At 43.6% G+C, this 19,442-nt stretch overlaps 1 protein-coding gene across 2 annotated transcripts; it reads right to left on the bottom strand.

The window, feature by feature from the left end:
- Positions 1–144: 144 nt before the first annotated feature.
- Positions 145–12,174, bottom strand: LOC126635725 (biotin-dependent 3-methylcrotonyl-coenzyme A carboxylase beta1 subunit-like). Of its 2 annotated transcripts, none has more exons than XR_007627768.1 (13): positions 11,217–11,807; positions 8,992–9,188; positions 7,927–8,105; positions 7,126–7,206; positions 6,003–6,181; positions 5,087–5,279; positions 4,014–4,105; positions 3,674–3,830; positions 2,830–2,952; positions 2,286–2,431; positions 1,903–1,984; positions 836–977; positions 145–261 (listed from the first exon to the last, which is right to left on the bottom strand). XR_007627768.1 is itself a non-coding variant. In XM_050307193.1 (13 exons), exons 2-13 carry the CDS (start codon positions 11,483–11,485, stop codon positions 894–896), a joined length of 1,782 nt encoding a protein of 593 aa, XP_050163150.1. In that variant the 5' UTR covers positions 11,486–11,496; positions 12,054–12,174; the 3' UTR covers positions 770–893. The 2 variants fall into 2 exon arrangements, 1 of the variants encoding a protein (XP_050163150.1); XM_050307193.1 differs by lacking the exon at positions 145–261 and adding an exon at positions 12,054–12,174 and having other exon boundaries at positions 770–977; positions 11,217–11,496.
- Positions 12,175–19,442: the final 7,268 nt, after the last annotated feature.

Raw genomic sequence — 19,442 nt, 5'->3', positions numbered from 1 at the left:
ACCTGGGTCTGTTCCAGTTCCCAAAGGGGCAGTCTCCGTTTACAGCCACCTACAATCCTTCGACATCCCCTTTTGTTTGTGTGGCTGCGTCATTCACAGTGAGTGCTTCAATTCTGGCCATGATTCTTCAATATGCTTGATCAGGTATTTTTTAAATACAACCTTTGGCATAATTTCCAGTTAAAACACCCCAAGTTTGGTGTGGTGGTGGTTCCATTTTTATAAATTTAATCCTTGTAGCTGCAGCAGAGTGAAAGATGCCTGAAAGAGCAGAGTGTAACCTCAGTACTTCTACACATGGTAACATTATATACAACAGTCTCTGCTCTGTTACATGTTTGAGAATTTTTAGCCTATACTGAAGTATTATGGATTTAAATCCCCTCCTGGTCACTGCTTTAGTATCCTCAGAGCAATCCAAGTGGAGCCTTTCCACAGCTGCTTTGAGAATCTGAACTGGGTGACCCAGAGCTGGTGGCAGACAGAGTTTTGTTCTTCACTAAGGCTGCAAACTGCACACACTCCCTCCTGTGTTTGCTCTTTCTCCTTTCTTTTGCCAAAGTGCATTTTCTTGATTTCTGTATTTCATGCTAAAACATGAACATGAAAAAATCAAGCATTTGTTACCCCTTGGGCTGATCTTGCTTCCTTAGAGTGCTACAGATGCTCAGCTTTATCCTTCCTTCTCACAAAATAAACTTTCAGCTGATGTTAAAAGAGGCTCTGGTTGAAAATAAACGCTTCCTGCTGATAGACTTAAAATCTGGCCTTCTTGTTTGTCTTCAATCGTTCAACATTTTTATTAATAGTATCAAAGAATTAGAAAATCCTTTACACTCAGAGTTCTGGCAGGTGGTGCTGGCTCTGCAGGGCTGCTGGTTTGAGGGTGGAGATTACATCCTGATGATGGGATAGCGACATGGAGACACGGCCTGGTACTTGTGCTGTTCCATGATGTCCAAGCACTGGGCAATCACCTAATTAAAAACAAAAAAAAACAATATAAGCAATGAGCCTTAAACAAGCAAACAAAAAAATCAGTAAAACTTGCCAGTTCTGCACTTATTTGTTCCTTCTTTTTGTGAGGCACTGAACATGGTAAAATGAACAGTTCAACTCTCACATATTTTCTTTTCATGTGTAGCTCCCAGAGAAAGGAATTTCAGGGCTCTAGGACTCAAAAACACTTCTTGGTACTCCCCCATTATCAAAATTCCCATTAAACTCCACGAAAAATATTTGAATTCCACATAGTTCCATAAATATGTACCATATTTAGAAGGGTTGTGTTGTGGTTTAACCCTAGCTGAAACCAGGACAGATAGAGATCTTCAAGTATTTGTGATCTTCATGTGAACAAACTTCAGAAGTGCAAAGAACATTTTTATTGCTAATGAAGGAAAAACAGAAGAACAAAGGCAGTGCCTTTTAGAAAGAATGGAGGGATGTCTGCCAACTTCAAAAAAATACAAAGCCAGAGGGGGAACCCAAATGGACACAGGAAATTACAAGCAAGAAGAGAAAGTTGCAAAAAGCAACTTCCTAGGACCAAAGAATGGAAACAATGGGGATGGTAAGGAGCCTGAAATTCAGAGTTGAAGATATGGGTGATTACATGGAAAAAAAAAAAAAAAGAAGATTCAGATACAGAATCAAAGAGTAAAGTCCATGAAGATGCTCAGTGAGGAAATGCTCTAGTCAAGTAACTAGAATTCAACACAAACTTTGTGGATAAATGGGGAAAGAGAAAGGATGAGAATTACAGAGCTAAATTCCACAGTAGTGGGAGCCCCAGGTCTGGAATCAACATACTGCTGACCTTGAGTGAGTCATGGGCTTATACATTTCGCTGCAAGATCCTTGTGAAATCTGGGAATAAGATGCACTAAAAGGAAAACCCACCTTTCTAGTGTTTTGAGGTAGAATGATTCCATCATCCCAGAGTCTGGCAGAGGAGTAAAATGCACTGCTTTCTTCCTCGAGCCTGGAGAGGAGAGGACAGAACAGGCTTAAAAGCACGATGAAAACATCAGGGCAGTGAAAAAGTCATAGGTGAAACAGGCAAATATTTCCATGCAGCCCTGCTGTTAAAATGAATCAGAATCCAGAAAATAACACAACAGATCTGACCATTCTGCAGCACAGACCAGCTTGAGAAGATCCTAACAGAGAGACATAAAATTATATGGACATTTAAAATATTTTTCAGCAGGTTCAGGTTTGCGTTATTAGTTTGAGATGTGTTGCTCTGTAAGATGAACAAAAATAGGCAATAATGTCCTTACTTTGCCTTCAGCTGTTTCAGCTCTGATTCATCTGTACAGTCACTGTCCCCAGCTTGGGGGACTGTGGAGAAACTTCTTGAATCCACAAGAGCAACTCTTGCATTAGGCCACAGGAACAGAAAGTTTGGACTGAACGATCTCCCACACTACAAAGAAAAAACAAAAGCACAATGAAACTCACTGAAGTCAATCACAAAAGGTGTCTGTGGATGGCACAAAGAAGATCAAGGCAGAATGGAATACCCTTGAATTTGTAAAGCATTAATGACAGCTCCTGTATCAGCACAGACACCCAGCGGTAGGAACCACCACCATCCCCACTGCCTTCAATACCCCTGTTTTGGTATTTGAGTTTTAACTCCAAGGACTTACATGTTTCACTCTTACATGTTTAATTTTCAGTAACCATGTCCTGTGCTGCATTTCTTACTTAAAAAGCAGTTCAGAGATGGAGGTAACTGACTGTTTTAAAACTGCAGGGCTGTGAAGTTTTAGCACAGTGTGAAAGGTGTGTCCCAAGCCCTTGGGCTGATCCCACCCCTACCATGACGTAGCTGTCGCTCCCGTAACAGCCCCCGATGACGATGGTGATTTTGGGAACAGCAGCACAAGCAACAGCAGCCATCATGGAAGCCTGGGCTTTCAGCCTGTTGGAATGAGCCTCTGCCTGGAATAAAAAGAGACATTTTAGCTCCTTTAAGACTTTATTCTAGATCCCCTCTGCTCCCACCAAACTCGTATTTCTAAACATTTATTATTTACAATTCTATGTGATCATTTCTTCCACAACAGAAAAGCAGCATCATTAACTGACTGGTATCATTAACTCATACATATCATAAATAACTCATATCACTAACTCATAAGCCTGTTATACACTTATTTTAATACTTAAATCAGCACAGCAATTATAACCAGGTGCAAATGCCTATAGCACTGAGCAACTCATTTGTGCCAGGTTTTGTCTAAGGGCTGGTGACCTTGGGAGGAACAAGGCTGCAGAAGCAGATCTGGGAATCTAGTGGAGGTTTTACTGTGAGGCTCTACACTTTTCTAAAAGAGAAATAGCTAATTTTCTGAAGTGCAGTGGTGTCAGAAGAATCAATAAACTGTATTTCAAAGTAAAAAGCACTTTCAAATTCCAGGTTTTACAGCCTGCATTGCCAGCTGAGCACTATAATTTTATATAGGCATACAAACCTGCTTAAAATTCAAGAGAGAATGGAGAGATTTAAGAACAAAGTCATTATGAAGCTTCATGATTTAAACCATTAAGAGTGGTTTAAAAAAAACCCAATTTTCCTAACAATTAATAACTGTGAAAAGGTAACTTTAGGCACAAGAAGAACTAGGAATTGCTTAAGTATATGGAAGCAAATATGCCATACCTGTGAGATGCTTGTTGGCTCTGCTGGCTGTGGAGGAGTATTTTGGAGGAAGATGATGGGAATTCCCCGCTGGCCACAGAGCTGGACGAAGTGGCTGCCCTTGAGCGCAGCATCATGAGCCAGCTCCCCGTTGTTGGCCACTATCCCCACCAAGTACCTACAGAACAAGACACGTGGACAGTTGGACTCAATCATCTTAGAGGTCTTTTCCAACCTTAACCATTCCTTTTCACTTTTGAACCCTAGAAATTATTGAAATAGTGTAAAACCTGATGGTGATCCAAAAGCTGTTCAGACATGTGCGTCCATCCATTTTGATAGTGAATGTTCACAGCCTTACCCTTCCACATGGCCAAATCCTGTTACTAATGTTGTTCCATAATTAGCCTTGAATTCCTGGAATCTGCTTCCATCCACCAAACGGCTCAGAATCTGCAAAGAAACATGCAGATTTTATTTTATTACAGAAATTGAAACAAAATAGGATAATTCTGCTAAAAGAAATGCTCTTTTCAAATAGTAGGCCTGTGTTGTGCAGGAAATCCACCTCAATGAACACAGAAGGTCTTCTGGTGTCTTGCTAAATACTCAATATTCACAAAACATCCAATCTGTGTTTAGTTTAATTACCAGCCATGTATTTTGAGCCAAATCCAACTCAGAAATTAGTTCAGTGTTTCAAAGCACAGTTGTTCATGTGCATAAAAATGTAAAAAAATCCAACATGTGCAGTTACAGATTTTGTGCATAAGAAACACTCTGTTGCATATTGCTCAGGCTTTTTTCCAATACAATTAAAAGCCATTTCCAAAGCTACTCTGCTTTCTACAGTCAATCCCCTTGACTGCAAGAATTCACCACTAGAAAAGATACTGAATTCACATCCTTGCAGACTAAATCTCATCTAGAACACAATGAAAATGGCATGGGCAGCAGTGTCTCTGCTTAAGTATTAGTGTCTGTCCCGACCTCAAACAAGTTTAATTTGATCTGTGTTGCTTTTTCAGTCAAGCATTTCTGTTGTATGACAGTCTTGATTGCCTGGGGTGGAAGAAACAAAAAACAGGAGGAGGGGAAAACCAGACTCTAAAGGGGTGCATGTTCTCAAGGCAGCCAACACAGTACAAGCCATGCTGACACAACAGCATCTCAACAGTGCATGGAAACAGATGGGGATCACCTGGCATAATCTAGAATTATCTAGAATGTATCTTATCTCCAGCAGGATTTCAGTTAAAATATTTTCTATAATTCCACAGAATCGCTGCCATCCTGCTTTGTTGCAGGCTCAGGACAGGCTGGCAACAGATGAGGTAAAAATACATATTCTTCAAGAGAGAACAGTCTGTTAATCTGGAGCGATGAGACAGAGCAGACAGAGGGAGAAAGGAACGCAGTTCCCTGTCCCCTTACCAGTTTGACAGGAAGAGTACACCTGTAGTCCTGTGGTGCCAGTCCCAGGAGCTCCTCAGAGCTGTACAGGGGACTGTCGTGCTCTGTGTCCTCCTCTGGCACTGGGTCATAGTTTAACGTAGAGATAACATTGCGAATACATTCATAGGCCTCCTTTTCTGAAGGTGCAAAATGGTCAGTACAGCCACTGACTCTAGGATAGAGAGCAACACTGATTAGCATTGAATTAATGAAATCTAAACTGCTAGAAAGCCCAAACCAAAGGAAAAAACCTTAATCTGTACTGTGGCCCTCCAAACTCCCTGCAAATACTGTGTGATTTTGTTCTGGATGAACGAGCTGAAAGCAGTAGCTCAAGGGAATTTCTGTGCAATCCAACTCGAATTCACAGTAAGAAGTTCTTCCCTGTGACTTTTGTGTTTATCTGGATTAAAGAAAGACCTTTGAATGTGTTTTCATGATGCTATTTTTACAAACAATATTGAAAAGGGAAAATGGGAAAACAAACTTTAGGAATTATTTCAAAATAAGCAGTTCCAGACTGGATAAAAAGTAAATAAGACAGGTAGTTAAATTAAATATATGTATCCTGGAAAACACTAGGAAAACAGGTGATAGTATCTCTCTTCTGAGCTGGTCCCTCTGAGGCACAGAGGAACTGACTTGCCTGAAGTTGTTCAGGAAGCATGCGGAACAATGGGAATCCAAATCCAATTGGTCCAGTCTCTGCCTCACCCCATAGCAACATGTAATTTTACTTCCATTTGGCTGATTTAATCAAAATCCCTGAACCTGAGAAGGAAAACCAGTATAGTCACAGGTTCCCCTTTTGGCCCTGCTCTGAAATGACAATGCTATGTTCCTTTAAAGCTGAATATGCTGAATTCTGTACTATTTTTGAGAAGATTCCACATACTGTGAGTGAAGTTTGGCTCCTCCAAGGTCCTCAGGAGACACGTATTCTCCTGTAGCAGCTTTTACAAGTGGTGGGCCAGCCAGGAACAGTGTCCCAATTTTATCTATGATCACGGCTTCCTCGGCCATGGTGGGCACGTAGGCACCTCCAGCAACACAGGAGCCACACACTACGGCCACCTGAGGGCACAGAAACCGCAACAGCCAGTGCTGGAGAGGGGAGAGGAAAAGCCAAAGCCCAGAGTTGTTCCAGAAATGCTCAAGGTGCTAAATCATAGCTTGGGGAACAATGAACTGGAGATATAAAACCAGCAGGAACAACAATGCTGGTTTGGAGAGTTCAATGTTTACCCTGAAATAACCCTGTGATTTGATGCTTTTCCATCACAGTCAGTCAGGAAACACAAGATCCTTAAGGCTGAAATGTTCCCTTATGTGAGATAACGTACCTGGCACTGGTGAGGCCCCACCTCTGGCCCTGCGTCCAGTTCTGAGCCCTTCTCAACAAAAGACATTGAGGGGCTGGAGTGAGTCCAGAGAAGGGAGCAGAGCTGGGGAAGGGTTGGAGCACCAGGAGCAGGTGAGGGAGCTGGGGGGGGCTCAGCCTGGAGAAAAGGAGGCTCAAGAGGGACCTTCTGGCTCTCTGCAACATCCCTGACAGGAGGGCGGAGCCAGGTGGGGGTTGAGCTCTGCTTCCAGAGAACAAGGGACAGGACAAGAGGAAACAGCCTCAAACTGTGCCAGGAGAGGATTAGATTGGATATTGGGGAACTTTTTTTCACAGAAAGGGTTTAAAGCATTGAAACACACTTCTCAGGAAAGTGGTGGAGCCACCATCCCTGGAAGTTTTCAAAAATCGTGGATATAACACTTGGGAACGTGGTTTAGTGGTGAGCATGGTGGTGGTGCTGCACTGACAGTCTTGGTGATCTTCAAGATTTTTTTTCAACCTAAACAATTCCATGATTTGATACCATTTGAGTCTCCTTTCCCCACAAATAGATTTAGGAGTTTTTCTGCACATCTGAGAGTTGCTCCTAGAAACTGTACTGGAACAAATATTTTTTTCAGAACTCAATGGATCACACAGACCACCCTCACTTGCCATCCCCATGACATTGTACCTGAGGGATTCCCATGGCAGACATGATTGCTTCATTGTAGAAAATCCTGCCACCGTGCAGCTTGTCAGGAAACAGCTCTGACTGATGTACAGAGAAAAGAGAAAGTGAATTTCAATATTAACTATGAAAGCTGGTGCCTCCTCTTCACTCCATTCATTCCCAAATATGATGTAACCGACCCTGGGAAGGTCCTCACTCACAGTCACACCTGAACCTTTCATATACAGCATTCACTATGGTATTTATTTCCTTATATATTGTGAAATCCCAAAAAAAACCCATGTGTTTCAAAAGAGGTAAGTTTCATGATTTTTGTGAAGCTAATTTATTCTACACAAACTGAGACTGTAAACATGGAGAAGTGGAGGCTCATGCTCCTACTTTATCTGTAAAATGCCTTTAGCAGTTCCTCTTTTTAGTTTTTGATACAACTCTTTAAGTCACATAAAAGCTTTTGCTCTGTGCTTGCTTTCAGTGTGGACAGGGAACAACCACAATCTCTGTCATAGGATGACCTTTTCCATTGGAAAGGAACCTGTGCAAACTCTCCTTTTGTATTAAGAATTGCAAAAATTGCACTTTTAAAGGCCATGGAGGTTGGTGCATTGCTAGCACAAACAAGGCAATAAAACAGAGAAAACTATAGATTCTGAAGCCTCTCACACTATGTACTGGTTTACTAAAGACAGAAAAGCAGCTCTGCACACTCATTCAAGATTCTAAACTCTGAGTAGATGCAAGATTAGCCAAAGGGATGAAATAACACAGATGTTTTCTCCTCTGCAGTGATGCCAGCATTACCTGCAGTGGTAGGAATGCTCCTCCACTGTCCACAAGGTGCACAGACAGCAGCCTGTTCTCCATGGCAATTTCTTGGGCTCTTAACTGTTTTTTCACTCCAATTGGGTAAATAGTTCCTCCTTTCACAGTGGCATCACTTGCCACAAAGACACACCATATTCCACAGATTTTGCCAATTCCTGCAATTGAATTCAAATCAGTTCCACAGATACTTATTGTGACTCTCTAAGATAATACAGACAAAACAAGGGGGCCAAATTATAGCCAAGAGGTTTTTTTCAGTAATACTGTATCAAGAAGATCCAAATTAAACTGAAAATACCACAAAGGAGAGAAATCTATCCCTCTTCTCTGGAATAACAATGACATTTAAAAAAGTAATCCAAATGACATAAGACAGAACCTCAAATAAACTTACATACTCCTGGTGACAATAAAAGAGAAAAACTTACATACTTTGACTCCCAACTCTTGAGATAAAAAAGGGAAGGCAATTAAAAATTATGCCTATAAAACTGAAAAATGTAACCATCAGTGATAAAAGAAGGATTTCATTCTCTGTTCTTTAAGGTTCTTTTTAAAAAGGAACTTTGAAGAGTGTTTTTTTCATTTTAAATTGAATTTTGAAGAGTGGTTCCAGTTTAAAAAGACAGTGTTTGCACAGATGATGCAGTTGTCTCTGATTTGAAAAACATTACAAAATAAACACCACACCTCCTGTGTCTCACAGTCACTTTGTCCCCTCTCCTTTAAAAGGCAACAGGTGATTTGACACATCACCCTAAATTTTTTGAGACAAAAATCAGTAACTGGTAAGTAGAATAAATTATTAGAACTGGAAGAAATAAAAGGCTTTTTAAAGAAAGGTTTCGCTCAGATTTCCCTCAAAAAAATCACATAATAATAATACAGCAGGGGCTGAACTCTTCCCTGTTGGGAGCTGCTCCTAGATAGAACTGATGTTCACTTTTCCTAGGAAAGCACAGATACTAAAATATTCCATAAACCTTACGAGATGCACCCTTTTTCCTTTCCTTTTTCCTTTGCCATTCCATTTTCCATTACCAGTGAGGCACCCAGCAGCAGGGACATCCCCATAGGACATGTTGAGCCCTGCCAGAGGGGACAGCTCCAGGAAAGACTCATCATCCAGCAGCAGCTTCAGGCGCTCCCTAACAAACAGCTTCTTGTTGCGCTGAGTGTGGCGCAGGATGGCGTTTTCTCCCCCTCCTTTCCTCACCCTCTCCAACAATTCCGAGTATCTGATGGAAAAAAAGTTTCAGTTAATGGAAACAAAGCTGTGTGGTGTGGTCACACGCTGGAGGGGAGGGATGGCCTCCAGAGGGACCTCGAGAGGCTGCAGATGTGGGGCTGGGGGAACTTCAACAAGGCCGAGTGCAGGTGCTGCCTTGGGTCTGGGCAATCCTGAGCACAAATCCAGGCTTGGCGGGGAATGGATTGGGAGCAGCCCTGGGGAGAAGGACTTGGGGTATTGGTGGATGAGAAGCTCAACATGTCCCATCTAGAGAAGGCCATGGAGATGCTCCAAGGGCTGGAGCCCCTCTGCTCTGGAGACAGGCTGGGAGAGCTGGGGGTGTTCACCTGGAGAAGAGAAGGCTCCAGGGACAACTTAGAGCCCCTTCCAGTGCCTAAAGGGGCTCCAAGAGAGCTGGAGAGAGTCTTGGAACAAGCGCTTAGAGGGGCAGCTCAAGGGCAAATGGCTTCCCACTGCCAGAGGGCAGGGTTAGATGGGATATCAGATAGGTTAGATAGGAAGGAATTTTTCTCTGTGAGGGTTTGAGGCCCTGGCACACGTTGCCCAGAGAAGCTGTGGCTGCCTCATCCCCAGGTTGGATGGGGCTTGGAGCAACCTGGGATAATGGAAGATGTCCCTGCCCATGGCAGGTGATGGAACAAGATGGGATTTAAGATCCCTCCCAACCGAAAACATTTGATGACTCTGTGATTCATTATAAGTTACCTTTTAGTAGACTGAACATAGTAAAATATATTGTACAGTTTTCACATAAATGGTAGGAGAAAGAAGATGAACTCACATTTTTGGATTATTTCTTCTTACAAAGTGTAATAAAAAGCAAAGATCTGTTATGTAAAGCATTTTACTTTCCTTATTCAAAAACTGTCTAATAAAGGCAATAATAAATAAAAATAAGTCCAATAATGTGTTCATCCTATCTCAGCATGAACCTCCATTTCCAACTACTCTAGGGAAGAACCCAAACAAAGGTTTCCTCTCTCAGCTCCCTTTAACAAGTTTATCTGACAAAAATCAGTAACTGGTAAGTAGAACAAATTCCGAAATCTAGAAGAAATGTACACTCTGCTACATGGAAGATGCACTAAGAGTGGTGAACATTGCAGAGTCACTGGGAGGAAGTGATTACCAAATGTTATTGTCAGGGAAGCCTCAAGTTTAGATACAAAAGTGAATAAACTGTAAACAAATGTGGTATCTCAAATAATTTTGGTCTTAAATAAACCAGGTTCTTCCTCTATTTCAAACATAACGTTTTTCCCCCAAGATGCATCATCTTTAACTATAAATGCTGTTTGACACAACTACTCACACAGCACTCCGTCTGTGACTCCACTATCTTAGTGTGGCTCCCTGCAGACCGTGGAGGTTGGAAAAGCTCAGGAGGAAAAAATTAAGGATTTTTTCAAAGTCCTAAATGCCACCACAGGAGGGCACAATGTGTTTTCTGTAGCTTTGCTTCCAGCTCATGGATCACTCCCCTGAACAAAGGCCTTTGCGTTTTTGCCATCTGATCTTTCTGACAAATACATAAAATACATTTTCCTGCTTTTATCACTGGATCACGATTGAGTGCAGTAAATGTCTCCTACTCTGTCAGGAGTGTGTGAGTCACCATTTATGTCTTTGCATTCAAAATCCAACACGAAACAAATGTTATGAAGGTCTAAAAAAAAATACTTCTTAGCAATATATGCAAAACAACACATGGCACTATGTTGAATACAGTTTGCACTTCGATCTGGGTATTACAGTCAACATTTCACAGAAGGGTCTCAGTTAGGAGAGACCTTAAAGATCATCCCATTCCACCCCTGCCATGGGCAGGGACACCTTCCACTATCCCAGGTTGCTCTAAGCCCTGTCCAACCTGGCCTTGAACACTTCTAGGGATGGGGCAGCTGCATTTTTCCATGGGGCAAACATTGTCTGTATGTTAAAGTGCCTGTAAGTAACTCTCACACCATGCTACAAGCAGCAACACTTTTAACCCCCCACAAAACCGGTTCATTACCTTTTAACCACAGCCTCGCTGTTCCTTAAATTCTGTTCGAACACATGTCGGTGTACAGCGAGGACACGTCCGTCCAGAACCGGGTACGTTCTGGGGTGCCGCCTGTATTTCGACTTATTACTCACAAATCGGCGGGGCGGCAGATGGTGCGTCCTTCCCCAGCCCTGGCCGTGCAACAGGAGCTCCCGATATTCCTTCTGGAACAGGCGGATCAGGGAGGGCCCGGGGCGGCCCCTGCCCAGGGCGCACAGAGGGGCCGTGTTCCACATGGCCCCAAGAGCTGGGGGACAACAAGCAGCGCTTAGTGACGGGAATTACAGCGTGGATTCTCTCGGCTGAGGGGGAACGCGGTCCCCTCGCCACGGGCGGCGGCCGCGAGGGGACAGCCCCGGTGCCTGCCCTGCCATGTGGGCCCTGAGGGGACACTCCCGTCAGACGGGGATCGTGAGGGGACAGACACTGTTCCCGCCCTTCTCCGAGGGTCGTGAGGGGACACCCGTTCACGCCCTTCCATGGGCGTCGTGAGGAGACACCGTAAGTTCCTGCCACGCCAGGGGGGTCGTAAGGGGACACCTCCTGTTCCCACGGAGATCGTGCGGGGACGCCCCGGCTCCCCCTGCGCCCCCGGGCCGGGTGGGCCCAACCGGGCCTGCGGATCGCGGCGGGGCCGGCCCGTGCCGTGCCGGGTAAGGAGCACGGGGCCGTGCCGGGTAAGGAGCACGGGGCCGCGGCCCCTCCGGCGAGGCCCTCTGGCCCGGCCCGGCCCCTTGCCCGCCGCGGGCTCCGCTCCGCGCCCGCCGCGGCCCGGCCGGCCCCGTCCCACCGCCCCTGACTTACCCCGTCCTGTCCGGGCCCGCCTCACGGGGCGGCTCCGCCGAGCGGCCCGCCCCGGTGTCCCGTGCCCCGGGCGTCCTGGGCGGTGTGTGCCTTGTGCCCTTGGTGTCTTCAGCCCCGAGCGTCCCGTGCCCCGAGTGTCCTGTGCCAGGTGTGTCCTTTGCCCGGGTGTCCTGTGCCCCCAGTGTCCTGTTCCCTGGGTGTCCTCTCTCCAATTAAGTTTATCATTAAAATACTGAAACTAGTTTGTTTTATTTTTCCCCTTCCATAGCTCGTCCCATCCCTGGGCTGCTTCAGTTTGATACTGTCAGTCATGGCATAACCTTCTAGAAATTACTGTGTGTTGCCTTTCAGCACCTTCATTAAAATGCATCCCTGCCAGAGAGCTCTTTATCCATATTATACATATTAATAAGGCTGGGTTGTGATAATTAAGTGATGAGTAATATGTTCGTGAGTGAAAGTATCCAGCATAGACTGGAATTTTTAGGTAAATAAGTTCTATATGTTATTAAAAAATCTTGAGAATAATGATTTGCTGCACTATTCTAAGTAAAAATATATTTTTTGTCCTTCTACAGTTAGAGCAGACAGGGCAGTCTGGTGCTGTGCTCCCTTGAATCAGAAACTTGATGGAGGTGGAGCTGTGGGAAGTGACATAACTGCCTTGGGTGGTTTTCTGTTGTCCTGTGGGAAGTGCCAGAGTCCCTCCTTCAGTCCCAAACCCTGTGACAGGGAGATGAAGGTCTGTGCTGGACCCAGGGAGAGCCCAGGGAGCAAGGGGCAGAGATGCTCTGACAGAAAATGTAGCACTCAAGGGTAACACAGATACTGCAGAGGGTCAGGCTGAGTCTGGGCTGGGGTGTCTGCATGTGTAAATAATCCCTTTTAAAAAATAGGGTCCCAGATCTGATTTGCATTTTCCTGAAATGCTCATTAATTCTGGACCAGTCAAAACAGGGCAAGTGGTGGGCATTTGATTACTGGTAATCACAGAATCCCAGACTGGTTTGGGTTGGAAGGGACCAGCGCACCTCATTCCACCCCCTGCCATGGGCAGGGACACCTTCCACTATCCCAGATTGCTCCAAGCCCCATCCAACCTGGCCTTGGATACTTGCAGGGATGGGACAGCCACAGCTTCTCTGGGCAACCTGTGCCAGGGCCTCACCACCCATACAAGAAAGAATTTCTTCCCAATATCCCATCTAACCCTGCCCTCTGGCAGTGGGAAGCCATTTCCCCTTGTCCTATCCCTCCAAGCCCTTGTCCCAAGACTCTCTCCAGCTCTTTTGGAGCCTCTTTAGGCACTGGAAGGGGCTCTAAGGTTCCCCTGGAGCCTTCTCTTCTCCACATGAACACCCCGAGCTCTCCCAGCCTGTCTCCAGAGCAGAGGGGCTCCAGCCCTCGGAGCATCTTCATGGCCTCCTCTCAACTGAATAATGAAACTGTTAACAAACACACCAATCTGGACACGCGTTGTGGGCACTGATGCAGCCATGGGGAGTTCCTGATGGGACCCATAGATGAAGTTGGCAGCTGCTGCATCATTTGTGCTGGTTTGGGGCATTTGTGTTTTGGGTTGTTGCTCATTTCAGTTCACATCTTCCCTCTTTCCCTGGTGTAGCCAGAACTCTTTTTTCCCAACAGTTTGAGAAACTTGTGAACAGCTGAAGAGGAGAGACAGAAGTAATTATGCAGCTTTGCATAGATCTTGCATTTCCCATGGGTTTTAATTTGAATTTTTGTGCTCTATGCGGTGCAGGTGATAATGGGAAAGGAAAGAGTGGTGACAGAAATCCATGTAAAGCAGGAGAATACGTTTGAGGAGGTGTGAATTTCAAAGAGGTGTTGGTGGCAGTGAAAACGCTGCAAGCTTGTGCTTGGCTTGCTGGAGAAGGAATTGCAGATGCAAATGCTTGGATATGTATTTCAAGTGAGATTTGGGCTTCCTGTTATTTCTGGGCTTTTTTTTTTAAAGCTGACCCATATATCATTTCATGGATTAGTAAGATTTTTTCCTACTCAGTTCTGTGAATATATCAATGACTCCTGTTCCATTATAATTTTCACGGTTCTTATTTTCCATAATTAAGTGTGTGGCTTCCATAAGAGACACTATCTCTAAACCACTGGTGTTGTGTGGCAATTCCATCTTATGTGATTTTAATTTGCAGACTTTTTCTTTACGTACCTCTTGCAGTTAATTTTTTATTGCTTATATTGTGGTGGCCTTGTCAGTCCTGGGTTAACAGTTGGACTTGATGATCTCAAAGCTCTTTTCCAGCCTAAATTATTCTGTGATTCTTTATTATCGAACAGGTTTTCTAGTAGTTAGAATCAGTGTTCACAGGCAGGATTTGCTGTATGTAACACAGGTGCCTTTTACTCAGGCTTAAATGAGTAATTTAATTTCATTCTCATGAAAGCTGAATGCTGTTTGCACAGATTAAAGGATAAAGAAACACTTTTCCCTGCATTTCGGCCCCCACATCTATCTCAGGGGATGCTTATCACAGGCAGAAGGTCTCAGCCACCAGTTTGTACTGGGAGACAGATTGGTATAAATAACAAATCCTTTAATTAAGAGCCAACAGATCCTAATTGACTTATTTTAGTCCTCAAGCTGGGATCAGCCTTTCTCTCTTGCCATGGCATGGAGCATCCTTTGTTTAACAAACACCAAGGGGGGAATTGAGTGAGGGAGGAAAAAACAGCCCTTCTGAGAGGCTGCAGCCATGTGCAAGTGTTTGAAGTTGTTATTTTAGGAGCTTATTTTAGCGACTTTTGAGCTGAGCATTGAGACTATATAGAGCAGCATTTAGGGAAAATGCTAATGTGGTGGTGGCTTCCTTTACCATGAGCTGCAGCTCTGCCAGCAAAGCTGAAATGTGCCATTTAAGGAACACCGAAGCTTTGAGGGAAGTTTGAACTCAGCTGGATTTAGAAACTTGCTGGAGTGCACCGGATGCTGGGGGAAACCAGAACACACTTTCTGGATTGTCAGACCAAAGGCAGGAAGGTTCCCACAAAGCCCTCCTCCTTGTGGAGCTTCTGTTTCTTATTTAGATTTTGTTTTTTAATACCCAAAAAGCTTTTAGTGGTGTTCTGACAATGGGGGCCTGGAAATTGGGCTAAATTAAAACAGGTTCTGTTTGTTTACTTAGAAGTGCTAACAGACTTGGACGGTCCCACTGCATTTTCAGGGCTTACATCATTCTAAAATAGATTTAATAGATTCAAAACAAATTTGATAATGAAGTAACTTCCACTTGGTGTGTTTGCATCTATTCCAAAGGAATAGCTCAGCCTTGTGAGGTGTGCTGAACTGGATTTTATATGAAACAGTAAGAAGCTTATTTTAGTTGCAGGAAGATATAAGAGAACACAAGGAATTAGATGAACCAGTTAGAAGATGGGAGACTAAATGGAAGAGAAGCTGAGAGCCTGATCCTCAGTAAGTAAATTTAATTTCCACTGAGGATGTATCAGATGCTTCCATAGTATTTAGCTTCTTATTTTGGATGGCTTGAAGTTTTATGAATCCCCACAAAGAGAGATGTGCAGAGCCAGGTAGGCCTTCACAAATTGTGCCAAAAGATGAGGGTGAGCAGCTGAGTCATGGAAGTTTTCTGCACATTTCTTCAAGTACAGATGTATGAGACAGCAGATGTATTACAACACCTATAAAAATACCTGTTACCATCAAACCCTTATCCACATTTATTTTTCACATTATTTAACACAGTATCACAGTATTTTTTAACTCTAGTTTAGCCTTCCCAGTTTCCCAGTCTGTTGCCACAAAGAGCTGACAAACCCATGAATAATTGCATAATAATTCCAAATGTGGAAACACAGCTGATTTGGAGAAGACAAAGAGCATGTACACTTGCTTACATTACTGAAAAATGGGAGTTTCTGTTTCATCTTACTCCTGCAAAAAATGCACAGAACAAAAAGAGCAGAACTATCTTCTGGTTAAGAGATAATTGATAGTGTGTACATAATTAATAGTGTGTACAATTCCCTCTTGCACTGCCAGAGTCTGTCCTGAATTGCACTGCTACAAGCTGAAGACAACAGAATTCCACTCTGAAAATGCAGATAACTGGTGATATCCCAATGAGAAAAAAAAACAACTTTGGCTTTCCTGGGTTGAAGTGGCAGAGCTGACAGAGCACCTGTTGGTTTTACCTGTACAGGTCAGTGCAGTCACTGAGTGGCTGCTGAAAAACTTGTACAGCTGCAATATGCAACAACTGTGTGAAGATCTGTTGCTTCCTCAGTTTTAAAGGCCTAACCAAAAATCTTCTGAAGTCATCAGAAAGCTTTTTGTGGGTTAGAGGAGCTGCAGATTCAGTTGCAAACCCTGGTGAATGATTCTAGGAAAGTGCTGATGGATTTATTCCCCTGTGCGAGCGCTTGGCGCTGAGTGGTGACACCAAAGCCTCAGCCTGTGTCCGACTGTTTGGAGTGCCTTGAACATGGTTTTGTAAGGCCATTGCTAGCTAGTAATTGGGGAGTGGATGTGGTCAGGGCAGTCAGATAAACACATGGAGGGAGGGGATGAATCACTGAATAAATACACTATCGATGCTGTAGGAGCTGCTGTTACGCACGGCACGCTGGGGGGGATGTGACGTGTTTGTTTCCTGCTCTCAGGAAAATGTTACTTGAAAGAGGAATTGAGGCTAAATGTGTAGTTCCAAATTTGCAGGTCCACACCTTCCTCATGCCTATCTTGTCTCCTTTAGACTCCTAACTGGTTGCTAGTTTAACATATTCCCCTTCTTCTTACATATCCCCTTAGAATTGGATCCCCCACTCTGAGGTCATACCAGAAAATTTTCCGTTGCTGTAAACGTCAGTGTAGTTGCATCATCAAAAGCCCCTAAAGCAGATGGTCTGGGTTAAAGCAAAAAGACATTTATGCCAGTGAAACAGCATCATAGTTATTAGTGCAGTGTGTTGGCAGTTCCTGTCAGCAATTTTTGCAACCATGTAATATATGAAAGGATAAAAACACTATTTACTGTGATTTGCTTGCCACATAAAGATGCCAGAGTAATAAAGTACCAAAACCAGGAAGAAAAACCCTGCAAGTAGTCTTTTGTCCTCTCTTTTGCACTTTTCCATGTTCTTCGTGGATACACTAAATCTACTTGAAGAACCTTATGCTCCTTATGGGGGCTGGGGCACCCCCTTATCCAGCAGCCTCCAGGCAGCCTGGGCCATCCTGGTTGATGATTATGATCTTCAAGGTCCCTTCAAACCCAAGCTATCCTTGTGATCCTTGGGCACATGGAAACATCAGCTTTGTAAGGAGCAAAGAGGAACCACAGAAGAATGCTGGATGCCAACGTTTGTGTGCATCCAGGTAAAGGTTTATTCATTCCTGTTTACAGTGTTGGAGATTTAACCATTAAAATGGCCTAATTAGAAGACAAATTTGATCTTTGATCAGCCTGTTGCAAGATAAAAAGCATGGAGATACACACACACACACACACACACACATATATATATCTATGATGTGTGGATATATGCCTATGTGCTGAAATGAATTCTCCAATCCCCTAGAGGTTATTTGATAAAAAGTCTTTGTTCAGAAGAAGGAGAGATCAACATTTGTTTCAGCAGTGGTCAGTACATTATCTTCACATACTCTGTGCACCTAATTCACCATTTCCAGCCCCCAGTTCCCAAATGCTTGTTCCTTCTCTGCCATGGCAGAGTCCTCAGTCCTGGATTGTTTTGAGATCATGGAACACATTTTGAGATCATGGAACACATTTTTGAAGACAAAAACCTCATTTCTGAGCTTGGAACTACATGAAATCAGCCATGATTTGTAGAATATCTCTACTTTGAGTTTTGGTGCCAAGTTTCAGCAAGGAACTGAGTATTAAGCAACAACACATAGAAAATCACAGGCAAGAGGCTGCAGTGATACCATAAAATCCTTCTCCAGTTCCTGCTTTCCTGATCCACTTGGCATGAAATGTCTTCTTGTCTTCTACTTACTATTCTCATAAAAACCACAGGGGTTTCTTCTCACTGCTACTTGTTGTGTCAAAGATCCAGTAATTGGTACCATGTGAATTAACATTTTGCAGTGGCAGAACAGAGTGCACAAACCACACTGAGAAATGGGGTTCTGGAAAATCACTTCAGCATTTCAATCTCTGGCAAACATCAGGGCTGGAAACCCACATCAAGTAGCTTGTGTTACTCCTGCCAGTAACCACCTATATGAGTATTTACAGCTCAGATGGAATCATAGTAAAAAATTAATAGTTGTTGTATTTTTGTGAAAATTCTGTTGTATCTTCATACTGGAATTGTTTTATCCTTGGTTTGCACGTACTCCCTTGCAATATTATACACTTGTCATAATTTTATCTATTGGTAACATGTTTAGCTTAGTTTGGTGCACTAAAAATTATGTCTGAGGTTCATGATATTGACTGTGAAACACAGTGAACAACTAATGATGGCAGAAAAAGAATGGAAAAGAAAAATCAGTCACAACATCCTGCAACGTCTTAAGGCATATTTTAAGAGATTGATAGAAGGGCTTGAATTCTCCAGCCTCCTGTGGGTTACCTCTGCTCTCCAGGATACTTGGATCATCTTCTCCCTGATGTCCTTGACTTAATTGAGCTGTAGTGTGAGAAACACTTGTTCAACAACTGCAGGCGCCGTCGCCGCAGGGGAGCCCTTCAGCTGGGCTGGAGAGGGAGGGCTCTGGGATTCTCCAGGCTGCTCAATCCAGCCCTCAACACACAGAGCTGGATAAAGCCTTCTTGAAAACCCTCAGGCACTGGGTAGGTCTTTTGATTCGGAATCTTTTTGAACTGGGGTCACCTATTGCAGCTCTCAGCCTCACTGTCGCATAAAAGAGGCCTTCGAATTTCCCCCCTGTTGTCTGACAGGATTCTTTTTTCAGCAGTCAGCCTTCATGGCCACCATTTAATCATTTAAGGTGACAAAAAAAACTGACAATGGGTTCTCAATTCTAATGGAGTCATTTTTAGCTGGTATTGTTAGAAATGAAGTAAAAAAAATGAACACAGGCTTTCAAACTGGAAGCAACCGGGTACTTTTAAGAAGCTCTTCTGGAAAACTGGCTGAGCAGTGCTAAAGAAAGGGAAGGAAATTTCAGTGTTGTCATGACAAGTTACTTTAATCCAGTAAAATGAGGACTGTGAGAGCAGGAGCTCTGTAGCTGGACATGGCAACTCGCTGGTTCCAGACCTTGTCTTGGTTTCCACTGGTTTTGGTGCTGGATGAGGAGTATCTATGAGTAAGGCTGAATATATCCATTATATAAATATATATAACAAGATGCAGCAACAGTTTTGCTGCTGGCATGTTGTTAGCTTTGAA

Source organism: Myiozetetes cayanensis, unplaced genomic scaffold (genome assembly GCF_022539395.1).
Source record: "Myiozetetes cayanensis isolate MyiCay16 unplaced genomic scaffold, myiCay2020 scf12, whole genome shotgun sequence".
Taxonomy (NCBI): Eukaryota; Metazoa; Chordata; class Aves; order Passeriformes; family Tyrannidae; genus Myiozetetes; species Myiozetetes cayanensis.
Note: the sequence above shows the minus strand (reverse complement) of the source record. Positions and strands in the feature narration are given on the sequence as shown.

What these genes read in the sequence shown, in the direction of transcription:
- LOC126635725 (XM_050307193.1), bottom strand. Translation starts at nt 11,485, where the DNA reads ATGTGGAACACGGCCCCTCTGTGCGCCCTGGGCAGGGGCCGCCCCGGG. An exon ending in GAGCATTCCTACCACTGCAG is followed by an intron (nt 7,207 to 7,926) that starts GTAATGCTGGCA and finishes TCTGTACATCAG; the next exon opens with TCAGAGCTGTTTCCTGACAA. An exon ending in CTGCCATGGGAATCCCTCAG is followed by an intron (nt 6,182 to 7,125) that starts GTACAATGTCAT and finishes CTGTGCCCTCAG; the next exon opens with GTGGCCGTAGTGTGTGGCTC.